Genomic DNA, 13,810 nt, shown 5'->3' with positions numbered 1-13,810 from the left:
TCACATACGACCACACATGTCAAATAGTAGGTTCATCTGTGTCAGAGTGTCCATGCTATCTTGCTTTGCCAGTCAAATAAGTTCCAGGCCGACATTGGCTCCCTTTGACACGTTTTAAGGGGTTTAAAGCCTGTTTCTTAAGTTTAACCAAGTCAACTGATAGATTTGATTTGGTAAAAGTTGATATGGCATCTCCCTTTGGCCGCTAAAAGTTTCAGGACTACTTTCTCTCACTTACCAAGTTTAGGTAGCATAAAATTCATTTCTCAAATTTAACCACATTCTCCAACACAATTGCTACTGCTTTTTTTGACCTATCTGTCTTCGCCATAATATATGAATTTGCAAATTGGCAACAAGATATCATGACTTCGGTAATAACACCTGCGATATTTGTTTACCTGTTGTCATAATAGGACTGTTGGTGTAACACAGAATGATCTATGCAAAAAATTTCACATGAAAGGAAACAACTTCCATTTTATTGTAAAAAGCCTTGTATCACAGCGGCTGATAGTTAGACAATCAGCTCTCATAAAGGTGAAAGACAATGGGGCTGAGGGGGAAGAGGTTTCACATAATAAGCAGGTTATTAACACCAACTCATTATATCTGTCCCGATATGCCAAAGACATGAATATGAATTCACAACAAAGAATTGAGATTACAAAACCAGAACTACTGGGGAGCAATGAAGAGACCAACATTGCTTTGCAAGAAGATGGAGCTCTGGCTGTAAATTTGAAGAATGACATATCTGTTCATGATTATCTTCCAGCAATGGAAGCCATATGTGAAAAACTTGAAAATGCCAGTGGAAAGGTTAATTGTTCCCTTCTTTTTCCATTTGATACTCTGTTTTATTTGTTTCTGATTTGCACGTTTGCTAACCTGGGGCAATTATTTCGCTGTAGGCTCTCGTTGTGTCAGATATAAAAGTTGATCTGGATTATAAGATGGCATATGGACACAGAGCATGGAGAAATGTAGGTTTGTTTATTATTGGTTACTGCAGATGTTCTCTATTTCCCTATTTCCTTCCTTATGGAGTGTTCAAAGATTCCTTTTTCTTCAGGTATTGCATAGGCTAAGAGATGCACAGCTTGTTGAAGAATTCGATGCCAAAGTTGATGATAAGGTGATGTCAATGTTTCCTCCTGTTTCATTGTTATTTTCAGTTATTATTTATGCCATTATTTCATATTTTTTAGGGTTCATTCTTGTGGTTGCCCATGAATCTCTAATTAGCAAACCATCTATCTGTTGGAAGTCTGTTCTTCCTGGGATCTCCAATAATGCTAGAGTGCTAGGCGGCACTAGTTACTGTTACTAGCATCATTCAATTCCCTTGTTCAGTTCCTGCTGGAAACTTGCATATTCTTTTAGATCGAAGATTCAATTCGCCCCAAGCCCCAGGTCCATATTTCATCAAATAAACAGAAGCTGAACACATAAGGTGACTCTAGAGCCCAGAGAGTACCATCCAATTTAAAGACAGGAAAGGTCAGACTAGAGACACCACCATGACAGATACAGTCATGGATAGACAGCTATGAACTCATACATATGTAAGGACAGACCCAGTGCATAGAAGCTCCCACACAAGGTGGGGTCTGGAGAGGGATCATAGGAACCTAGTCTTACCCCTGCAAAGTGCAATGCAGAGAGGCTGGTTAGAACCCAGGGCCTCTTGGCACAAATGGGGAGGACTTCACCACTGCGCCAGGCCTGCCCTTGAACTCATACATATGTAACAACACTAAAACCATGGATAGACAGCTTATGAATGGCCTTAGTGATTATGAACTGCCTTATTAATTCAAGCAGTTTCATCCACCTTCCGGGCATTCTCCAACTGCAATGCTTCTTTCAGAGCTGCAAGAACACAATTTATTTGGCATAAGACTGCAGAATATTCAACTGCAATGCTCTGCCCTGCTGTACTCTATTACTTTGTTATATTTCTGCATACTTTGTTAATGAACTAGCTAGACCCTTTTCAGGTTGTTCGCTGTTTACGCTTGTTGAAGAAATTTGATCCAGTTGAGTTCCAGTCGAAAAGTACAACCCAAGACTACAAAATTGGCGAGAAACGCCAGGCAAATGATCAAGTTATGGAGCTTCCATTAGAGAACTGTATATATGATATGATCAAAGCTGAAGGGTCAAAAGGTATAACCCTTGTCGAGGTACTTCTCTGACCCTTTCAACAGTACCGCACAGTGCGCTACATTCCCTCATAGCATTGACACATTGCAGTGGTATTCTGCTTCATTTCCAGGAGTACTGCTTTTCTCTGGTAGTTGAATACTTGAATCTAGTTACGAGTCAAAACCAGATGAAATGTTGACAGATTTGGTTGTTTTAGCAACTTCTTAGTTAATTTAGCAACTTGGAGGACATCAATAATTCCCACGTCAAGATAGAACAAGCTCCTGAAAACAAACTTTTACAGCTTACTTTGGTTCTAAACTTAATTTTTTGATGTGCTACAACAGATTGGATAGTGTTCATCCACTTAAATATCTTTCTCAGTACCTATATGGTCTGCATTATCGTTATGACAAATCCCCATAATCCATATTCAAGGATGTGAGAATTTCCATTGTCCAGTTCGAAAGGACTTCCAATGTTAATAATCATAGCTGTAGTTCAACATCTGCACTATCAGGAATACGACGTGTATAGTGGCCTGCAGACTAGTTTGCTACCCACAGCTGTTAAAAAGTTTTAGTCATAGTGTCATACGGCACTACTGGCAGAATTCTGGTTATACTTGGACATAAACATGTGTCTTAATGTTTTATTAGCAGGCGTATTTGTGCTTGTACCTAGCTCATATTTAGCAGTACTTTTTTTTTGCTTGCTTCTAACTGCATGGCCTTAACGAATTTATTTATTGAAATTTCATTTACTGCCCAACTTAAAAATGACATATGATCTTTTCTTTATGGCATACTAGCACATATGCCCGTGCGTTGCAACGGGAAAAATTGATGTTTTGTGCAAGTATAATGTCCCACGGCATTGGATTCACTATGAAAAAAATGTTGCAACGCTCCTACAAAATGAACATAAAAAATACGATGCAATTTAGCCGTGTTCATATTTTCTTTGTTGGGCATAATCTCCCACTGATTCCATCTAAGTATAATCCCTCCTTTAGTTACCGTGACGTCCTCACCCGTTTTAGTCGGGAATCAAATCCTTCCTTTTCTAATTTATTATCCCCAAGACGTTGAAGCATACAGATCCTTCCTTTTAACTATCCTACCTTTTTACCTCAAGTCCTTCCTTTAATTAGCCTCATCTATTTGAAAATTATATTTATTAAGACCACAATCTTTCTTTTAATTATTCCACCGGTTTACCCAGAATCCTTTTTTTAATTAGCCACATCCGTTTAAATGAATTACCCATAATCCTTTTTTTAATTAGCCATATCCGTTTAAATATTTTATTTTCTTTAATTAGCTCATTTGCTTAAACATGAGGACTGTCACTCATATATTTAGAGTGAGTTGCATCAAAGATCCAGATAGGAGGTCCTGTTTAAATTCCCACAATGTTAATTTATTTTGACCTAATTATTTTTCGCGGACTCTATGAAGCCCATAAAAGGCCCATCGAAATGAAAAGGACTGAACCAAACCAAGAATATATATTCCTTTTAATAGTTGGACTGAACCAAACCAAGAATACCTACTCTCTTTAATAGTAGGTATAGATATAGATATAGATATAGATATAGAATATTCTTGCCAATACAATAGCCTTCTGATTGTGGTTTCTAATGAAAAATTAGCTGCATGCCACAAAACGTCCTTGCACTATGAACCCAACAATGTGTTGTTGGTGGTGAATATACAAGGCATCTTTAGTGCACATCATTATGTAATACACATTGGTGTTGTTTATCTCATCTAATGTGGCATATTAGTTCTTTGTATTTCCTGAAATTAGTAACTTGTGTTCTCATATTATATACAACCAGCTTGGCAAACGTCTTGGGCATAAGAATTCTAGAAGGCTTCATAAAAGAGTGTCATCCATGCGCCAAAAATTCAATTTGACTTGGGATGCTGAAGTTTCAGATAAGACATCTCAGTACCGAGTTTGGACTTCAAAAGACTTTTTGCACTACAAATCTGGTACTGCTCTGCAAAGTTTTGAGGCGCTCCCAGGTGATCATGTCAATCGTTCCGATTCGTGGTCACTAGTTCCATCTAGCGGATTGGATTCTCATAGCTCTCATGGCAACAATAATGAACTCTTGTATGAAGCGGAATGCCATGATGAGCCAGTTGGACATTCTCTCCAAAGCAGTCATGAAGCTTGTGTTGGAGTTTCCCAACTAGTTAAACAAGGTACAGTATCTAAATTCCTGTCGCTAACTGTGTATTCTCTCTGCGCTTTACATTTGTTTGTGAACTGCAAGCTGCTGTAAATGCTTATGGTACTTGACTATTTGTCCACAAAATTTTAAATATCATTGGCTTCCACAGATTTGAGTTATGACCACTATCCAACAAAATCATGTGCATGAGTTCCCAAAATTATCACATATGGAAGGGTATATTGTACAAACATGCAAAATTTCAAGACCACAATACATTGTATTTGTGTGATATGAAAAAGACATACTCTGTGAACACTATGCAATCTATATTCACTGAATACTATGAAATTTCAAACACCCTCTACCCTAAATTTTTCAGATAGTTCAAAACTTCTTTTATGATTTTCACACATTTGCAACATTTAGGGAATTCTTACCTAATATGTCTGCAATCAATAAGTATTGCAGCAACCTTGAGTGTACAAAATATTTCCTATTTTTATTTATCTGTTGCCCTTTTTGTATGTACCCTCTCAGCCTCTCCATTGTTTCTCTAAGACACAGTTTGACTTAGAATGGTCTATGGTCTTCTTTAATCCTGACCATTTAATTTATTTCACAGAACATTTTTTTAGTAATGGCAAAATCATGATCGTAAAAAGGACTTTGAAATGCAAATCTACCGGTACCATTTTGGTGCCAGCCAACCTATATATTATTTCCATTCTGAATAAATGTTGGTAGAAAATTACAAAAAATGAACCTCAAAATACATGGATGCATTATTAAAATGTGTAGATTGCACAAAATCACATGTTTAGGTCATATGGGTTGTAGAGAGGAAATACTGGCCAGTTAAATGCAGATAATCACATGTTTTCTCTTCTCTTTTAGATAAACTTGCTTTGGGTCGGAAGAAGCATCGGTGCCCCCCTTCAACTTCTGATGATCGACGACAGAGAAGGATTCTACACATGTTGAAGGTGCTTGCTAAGTATTCATCAATCAGTTTTTTTCATATGAACCATCTGTTCAAATACAAATGTGCCCTAAATTACCACTTTTACCGTGCTTGATCTGTGGCATGAAGTAACGCTTGCTCTTGACTGATGCACTTCACAAGTTCACAAGGACATTAACATCGCCTGTGTCCTACTTGCATACCTTTAGTTGCATTGCTTTGCAAACATGAGCTCAGTTTATGTATTGTAACCATTTTCGTGCACTTTTTTTTACAATTTACAGGAACATGACATGGTCTAAGCTTTCTGTAAACACTAGTAATTACAACAACAACAACAACAACAACAACAACAACAAAGCCTTTAGTCCCAAACAAGTTGGGGTAGGCTAGAGGTGAAACCCATAAGATCTCGCAACCAACTCATGGCTCTGGCACATGGATAGCAAGCTTCCACGCACCCCTGTCCATAGCTAGCTCTTTGGTGATACTCCAATCCTTCAGGTCTCTCTTAACGGACTCCTCCCATGTCAAATTCGGTCTACCCCGCCCTCTCTTGACATTCTCCGCACGCTTTAGCCGTCCGCTATGCACTGGAGCTTCTGGAGGCCTGCGCTGAATATGCCCAAACCATCTCAGACGATGTTGGACAAGCTTCTCCTCAATTGGTGCTACCCCAACTCTATCTCGTATATCATCATTCCGGACTCAATCCTTCCTCGTGTGGCCACACATCCATCTCAACATACGCATCTCCGCCACACCTAACTGTTGAACATGTCGCCTTTTAGTCGGCCAACACTCCGCGCCATACAACATTGCGGGTCGAACCGCCGTCCTGTAGAACTTGCCTTTTAGCTTTTGTGGCACTCTCTTGTCATAGAGAATGCCAGAAGCTTGGCGCCACTTCATCCATCCGGCTTTGATTCGATGGTTCACATCTTCATCAATACCCCCATCCTCCTGCAACATTGACCCCAAATACCGAAAGGTGTCCTTCCGAGGTACCACCTGGCCATCAAGGCTAACCTCCTCCTCACACCTAGTAGTACTGAAACCGCACATCATGTACTCGGTTTTAGTTCTACTAAGCCTAAACCCTTTCGATTCCAAGGTTTGTCTCCATAACTCTAACTTCCTATTTACCCCCGTCCGACTATCGTCAACTAGCACCACATCATCCGCAAAGAGCATACACCATGGGATATCTCCTTGTATATCCCTTGTGACCTCATCCATCACCAATGCAAAAAGATAAGGGCTCAAAGCTGACCCCTGATGCAGTCCTATCTTAATCGGGAAGTCATCGGTGTCGACATCACTTGTTCGAACACTTGTCACAACATTATCGTACATGTCCTTGATGAGGGTAATGTACTTTGCTGGAACTTTGTGTTTCTCCAAGGCCCACCACATGACATTCCGCGGTATCTTATCATAGGCCTTCTCCAAGTCAATGAACACCATATGCAAGTCCTTCTTTTGCTCCCTATATCTCTCCATAAGTTGTCGTACCAAGAAAATGGCTTCCATGGTCGACCTCCCAGGCATGAAACCAAACTGATTTTTGGTCACGCTTGTCATTCTTCTTAAGCGGTGCTCAATGACTCTCTCCCATAGCTTCATTGTATGGCTCATCAGCTTAATTCCACGGTAATTAGTACAACTCTGAACATCCCCCTTGTTCTTGAAGATTGGTACTAATATACTCCGTCTCCATTCTTCTGGCATCTTGTTTGCCCGAAAAATGAGGTTGAAAAGCTTGGTTAGCCATACTATTGCTATGTCCCCGAGACCTTTCCACACCTCAATGGGGATACAATCCGGGCCCATCGCCTTGCCTCCTTTCATCCTTTTTAAAGCCTCCTTCACCTTAGACTCCTGGATTCGCCGCACAAAACGCATGCTGGTCTCATAAAGGAGTCGTCTAGTTCAATGGTAGAACTCTCATTCTCCCCATTGAACAGCTTGTCGAAGTACTCCCGCCATCTATGCTTAATCTCCTCGTCCTTCACCAAGAGTTGGCCTGCTCCGTCCTTGATGCATTTGACTTGGCCAATGTCCCTCGTCTTTCTCTCTCGGATCTTGGCCATCTTATAGATGTCCCTTTCACCTTCCTTCGTGCCTAACCGTTGGTAGAGGTCCTCATATGCCCGACCCCTTGCTTCACCAACAGCTCGCTTTGCGGCCTTCTTCGCCATCTTGTACTTCTCTATGTTGTCTGCACTCCTATCCAGGTATAGGCGTCTGAAGCAATCTTTCTTCTCTTTAATCGCCTTCTGGACGTCATCATTCCACCACCAGGTATCCTTATCTTCGCTTCTCCTTCCCCTGGACACTCCAAACTCCTCCGAGGCCACCTTACGAATGCAAGTCGCCATCTTCATCCACACATTGTCCGCATCCCCTCCTTCCTCCCAAGGGCCCTCCTTAATGACCCTCTCCTTGAACACCTGAGCTACCTCCCCCTTGAGCTTCCACCACTTCGTTCTAGCGACTTTGGCACGCTTATCCCGCTGGACACGAATCCGAAAGCGGAAGTCAGCAACCACCAGCTTATGCTGGGGTACAACACTCTCTCCAGGTATCACCTTACAGTCTAGGCACGCACGCCTATCTTCTCTTCTCGAGAGGATGAAATCAATCTGGCTAGACTGTTGGCCACTACTAAAAGTCACCAGATGTGATTCTCTCTTTCTAAAGAGGGTGTTAGCTACAATCATGTTGTAGGCTAGAGCAAAGCTTAAGACATCTTCTCCTTCTTGATTCCTGATGCCATGGCCAAAGCCCCCATGCGCCCCTTCAAAACCTGTGTTAGATGTACCCACGTGGCCATTGAGGTCTCCTCCTATGAAGAGCTTCTCACCAATCGGTACACTCCTAACCATGTCTTCCAGGCCTTCCCAGAACTCCCTCTTGGTGTTCTCATTGTGGCCTACTTGCGGGGCATACGCGCTGATAACATTGAGAACCAAGTCCTCAACTACCAGCTTGACCAAGATAATCCGGTCCCCACGTCTCTTGACGTCTACCACTCCATACTTGAGGCTCTTGTTGATCAAGATGCCTACGCCATTTCTGTTTGCAGCCATCCCCGTGTACCACAGCTTGAAGCCGGTATCCTCCACCTCCTTCGCCTTCTGTCCTCTCCATTTGGTTTCTTGGACGCAAAGGATATCAACACCTCTCCTCACCGCTGCATCAACTAGCTCCCGAAGCTTCCCTGTCAGAGACCCTACGTTCCAGCTACCTAAGCGAATCCTCCTAGGCTCGGCTAGCTTCCTTACCCTTCGCACCCGTCGAGTCAAATGCGAAGACCCTTGCTCATTTTTCACTACACCCGGGCGCCGATGTAGCGCGCCACTAAGGATGCGACGACCCGATCCTCGCTCACTTGCCACCGTATCCGGATCAAGATACGGCGCGCCACTTGGGGGGTGACGGCCCGGCCCTTGCCCACTTTCCACCACACCCGGGTTCCGATGTGGCGCGTCGCTGAGAGGGTTACGCCCCAACGAAAATCTTTTGGGTTTCATCTCCATAAGAGTGGCTGAGTTTTTACGTTGGCTCGCCAAGCCTATCACAACCCTCCTCCTTTACCCGGGCTTGGGACCGGCTATGTTGAGACAACATAGGCGGAGTTTAAACACTAGTAATTACAATTAAACTAATTTAATTGTAAGTGTTACTTTGTGCAATATGTTGTTTTCGGCAATTGTATCATAAGCCACAAAATCCCCTTCTCATTTTACCCTTTTTAATAGGACTTCAATTATCTGTTCACTTCGTGCACCAATCATTTGAAACTGCTGAAATGTGTTCATTAAGAGTTCTTTTAGTGAAAAAAAAAACCAACCCCCTTCCCTAGTAGTCACTCCTTTTGTCACTTACCACCCTATTAAGTTATTCGGGTCCATTGACTCATCTATAAATCATTCTACCATCTTAAGACACTCTTGGAGGGTTCATTTATCTCATTTTCTCACGAATTTCTCTTGAATTCGTGACACGTCAGCAGCCACAGACGAATGGGATCGAGCAGACAGCCTCGTCTGGTTTCTCTCCGTCTTTCTTAACAGTAGCTTCCCTCTTTCCTCACTGTGGCGTCGCTGTAGGTGAGACTGATATGGCTGTGTCCCTGTGTATCCCATGTGTCATGTGACATTGGGATGGTTGCATGGCCTCTAGTATGTCATGCTTCAATAAAAACCACCAGAATTTCACGATAAATTGTAAAAATGAACAGGTAGGTGGGTATATCTATGGTAAAATGCTTACTGGTGATGCTAATAAACTAGAATGGCTTATAGGAGGCTACATTATCCCATGTAAAACTATGTCTGCCTGTGGATTTCTGGCCTCAATATTCCTTATACCAGCATGCTTCTATCTGGGAAGTACAGCTCTATGGTACCAGTACAAGACTATCATCCTTCTTTCTTTTTTAATGTTTCATGTTTATCATTTATTTATTCCTCTTCATTTTTTTATTTGTAATAAATGAAAGCACTTCATAGTTATCTTAGTTGGACTTACAAGAAGTAACATCATTTTTTGTTCATTTGTGTACACATGGTCATGTCCATGCATGTTCATGCACCCTTGAATGTCTTCTTGCATTTCATTGTTTTGCACCTTTTCTTCCTTTGCAGAAAAAGAAATTTGTGCTAAAGGTGGAGTTACATAAATGGTTAGAGAGACTTGAAAAGGAAAATGGCAAAATGATGGATAGGAAAACATTGGCTCGCACGTTGAATAAGCTTCAGCAAGAGGGCAGCTGTAAATGTATCAAAGTCAGTGTCCCTTTGGTTACAAACTACACCCGCAATCGTCTCATTGATGTAATACTGCATTCTTCTGTTGGGGACTTATCACCAGAACTTGTTGATCAAATTAGGATGAGGCAACGGAACTTTGACACTGAAACTCGTTCTGGTGCAGCAGCTAAACTGAAGCAAAATCAACATAAGACAGCCATACCTGGTCTGAGGATTTCACGCAGAATTAAGGATAACAAACCGTTAATAATAGAAGCTATGCATGCCAATGGATTTATAGGTGCAAAAATGATCCGGGTGAAGCTGTTCCATAAATTTCTGTGGGCATATGTCAGTTGTTTGCCAGGTTGCTGCATACCAGCTGGTTATGCCGAAGAAGGGCAGCATGCCAAGGACCTTAATCAATCATCTCCGTTATTTTCGATGGCAGCAGCTATAAATGAAATGCCTGTCGAACTCTTTCTACAAGTTGTGGGATCAGCCAAGAAAATCGATAACATGATAACTAAGGTGCTTTCAGAACTTCCTACTGAGGAATACAACCAGCTCATGGACACTCATGCTAAGGGACGACTCTCACGCTTAATAAATATTTTAGATAAGCTCAAGGTAATGTTCCTTGTCTTCGATGTTTGCGAGAATCTAGAAAATTAGGCGTTTTTAAAGGAAAAAACTAAGAATACAAACCTGAAGTTCTTTTATGTTGATATTTGCCTGATGCATATTCTTATTTAGCAAAGTCAACTTCATGTTTATTGCGATTCAACTTCCATGGTATCTTAATTCACTAGGGCACAGCGGACTTGTAATGACCCAGTTCTGCACTTCTGTGGCTTTGTTTGCTAGTTGCTCCAACTTGCAAATGAACTTGTAGATGAGTCAGGTGTACCATCAGATGCTGCGCCTACACATTCAATGGAGCTCAGGCCTTACATTGAAGAACCAATAAGAAGAATTCTTCCATCATCCCATGTTAATTTGAATCATCGCCCAAAAATTCGGCATGATTTTGTGCTTTCAAAGCAGGAGTTTGTTGATGCTTACTGGGAAACATTAGAGTACTGCTATCTGACAGCTGGCTTGACTGAGCCGTTAAGTGCTTTCCCTGGCTGTTCTGTACCTGAGGTTGGTTATCATTGATGTGCATTGTTGCAATATTATCTCAAAATAGTACTCCCTCCGATCTATAATTAGTGTTGTTTTAGTTCAAATTTGAACCAAAACCACGACACTTATTATGGATCGGAGGGAGTAATATTTTACTGTTGGTTTACCTGTTACCATCTTTAAATGCTCACTTGCTTTCTTATCCCGTTATGTACTTTGAAAATAATATGTGTATATATATTTGTCAAAATTTGACTGCTGCATCATTGACTTAACTGTATAGTTCTGTTTACACTAACTTATGTTTCATTCTCTACACGTCTTGCATTTCATTGTCCTTTCTGGTTGTGGTAAATGGTTTTGCCTGTAAGACCCTTTCAGCTAAAATGTTCCTGTTCATTTGAACGTGCAATGCTGGTCTGTTTTATAAATTCACGGCCTTCCAATTTTACCTTCTGAATATATCTCAGTATCGTATTTGGCTGCTGATGCTGTTAACTGCTCCATCAATATTCATGATTTGGTGTTGCATTGCTGGCTGCTGCTGCCCAAATCTAGTCAACAGTGTCGGCAGGATCTCAATATTGTCATACTGATATGTGCTTTTTAGTTCCTTGCTAATATGCTCTTCTTTTATCATAAATGTTGCCAACTGCAAGCATTTTGCCAATTGCCATTTTTTGTTATATAATCTGGAAACAATATTTTCTGGCATTGGCAGTTCTAGTTTATCAAGCTTTATATCGTACCATGTTTCATGCAGGTTTCTCATCCTCGTTCATGGAGTTCTCGTAGAGTAATGACTATTGAACAACGGCGGGAGTTACAAAAGCGTATTAGAAAAATCAGTGAGGAGGGGAGAATTCCTTTCAAAGATTGTCTTGTAATCGCAAAAGAGTTGAATCTCTCTCTAGAGCAGGTATGAGCTTGTAATTTCCCTCCATCTTCATGTGAGGGCAATTTATTTGCAGCATTAGTCTGAATAGTATTTGACTTGGTTTTGCACTACCATTGAACTTATATGCTAGTGCTTTTCTACAACTTTGTGTTTTCGGGCATTCCATATTGAGGAAGGGAGAAAATATATATTTCGAATTAGTTAAATCCAACGGAAAAATTAAAATGAAGGGTCAGCACAAAACCAGATAAATTGAACATCAGATTAAGTAGGAACCACCTAATGCCTCAGCAATTACATACTCCCTCCGTTCCATAATGTAGTGCATATAGATTTTTTGAAAAGTCAAACCTCGCAAACTTTGACCAAGTTTGTGGAGAAAAAATGTTTGCATCTAGAATGCCAAACATATATCATTACATTCATCATAAGATGTAGTTACATATTTTATATATTTGGTATTGCAGATATAGATAATTTTCTCTATAAACTTGGTCAAAGTTTGACTTCTGAAAAAAAATCTATATGCACTACATTATGGAGTGAAGGTAGTATAAGTTTGTTGCTGAGGCAATCCTATGGTCTACACCCTTCTTACATACTGTAATCAAGATGGAAGTTGACCACACGGTAGTAAGTTCCATCATGTGCCCCCTTTGTCATGGAAATTGGGCATGCGACGAATGCTGAGCACGGGAAGGTGGGCGCTGCTCTAGTACCACCTGAGAGAGTAGAAAGCATTTCAGGAACAAGTCCAAATGTGTGCAACTGCTCATACAAAGGAACATCATGAACTGTTGAAGGAATAACTTTAATAAGACCCGCTAAATGTTTTTAGAGACATAGAAAACCAAAGGCAGTAATAACTTGATCCAAATATCTAAGGGGCATGGTGTGTAAATTCCAAAGGATAACAAGAACTGTAGTTTTGTATTTGGACTTCTGGAGGAAATTTAATTCAAATTTTCTTCTTATTGGAGTAGAAAATTGAATTACTAAATGTCTGCTTGGGTTTAGCTACCACAGTTGAATTGAGTTTGTAAAAATGGAGGCCCAATGTGTTTCCAAGTTGAAATGGAATTGGGCTTACAATTCAACTTTCTGTTTGGTTGTGCTAAAGAATCCACAGATAACATATAGGTCACCACCCAAAACCAAATCATATTTGGCTGCCGGAGAAATGGAATCACACAAGTGGTCGAGTGGCTTCGCCGTGAATGCTCCCCGGTGGCAGCAGAAGAGGTGGTGGGAGCTGGTTGGCGACGGAGGCTGTGGGCTGTTGCCACCCGAGCCGAAGACAGGGATGAGGAAGAAACAGTTCATGATGTCGGATGTACTTGAGATCTCGCTGGTTGCTGTCAGTGCCACAGGCTGCCATCTGAGCGTTATCCCCACCTAATAACTCAAAGGTGGAGGAAGAAGCAACCATTGTCAGAGGGGAGAATAAAGGAGGCGGCCAGAGGTGGAGGATGGAGATGCTGTACCAGATCCTGATGGAAGGAAGGGAAGAAGCAAGAAGATGAGGCGAGCGACTGTAGAGGTAGATGGAGGCAGGGGGCCTGTGGAGGTCAAGGGGACACGGGCTGACTGGTGGCCGGTGGCGGAGGTTGACAAAGGCACGGCATCGGATATGAGAGGAAGTAGGGGCGGCCTTCGAGCAAGCAGATCTTGCATTCAATTCTAAAGAATTCAGAGTGTTATTGCTCAGTACTTTGCAAGGCCTTCCC

General features: G+C 41.4%; 1 protein-coding gene across 1 annotated transcript in view; it reads left to right on the top strand.

Annotated features, from left to right (window-relative positions):
- Positions 1-13,810, top strand: part of LOC119317199 — a 21,864-nt gene that overhangs the window by 1,150 nt on the left and 6,904 nt on the right. The window contains exons 2-10 of the mRNA XM_037591624.1: positions 417-822; positions 915-986; positions 1,076-1,138; positions 2,004-2,189; positions 3,995-4,367; positions 5,234-5,322; positions 9,953-10,687; positions 10,925-11,203; positions 11,949-12,104. Coding sequence (XP_037447521.1) covers positions 417-822; positions 915-986; positions 1,076-1,138; positions 2,004-2,189; positions 3,995-4,367; positions 5,234-5,322; positions 9,953-10,687; positions 10,925-11,203; positions 11,949-12,104 — 2,359 coding nt within the window. The remainder of the gene's footprint in view (positions 1-416; positions 823-914; positions 987-1,075; positions 1,139-2,003; positions 2,190-3,994; positions 4,368-5,233; positions 5,323-9,952; positions 10,688-10,924; positions 11,204-11,948; positions 12,105-13,810) is intronic.

The sequence above is a fragment of the Triticum dicoccoides genome, chromosome 6A, assembly GCF_002162155.2.
Source record: "Triticum dicoccoides isolate Atlit2015 ecotype Zavitan chromosome 6A, WEW_v2.0, whole genome shotgun sequence".
Lineage (NCBI taxonomy): Eukaryota > Viridiplantae > Streptophyta > Magnoliopsida > Poales > Poaceae > Triticum > Triticum dicoccoides.
Note: the sequence above shows the minus strand (reverse complement) of the source record. Positions and strands in the feature narration are given on the sequence as shown.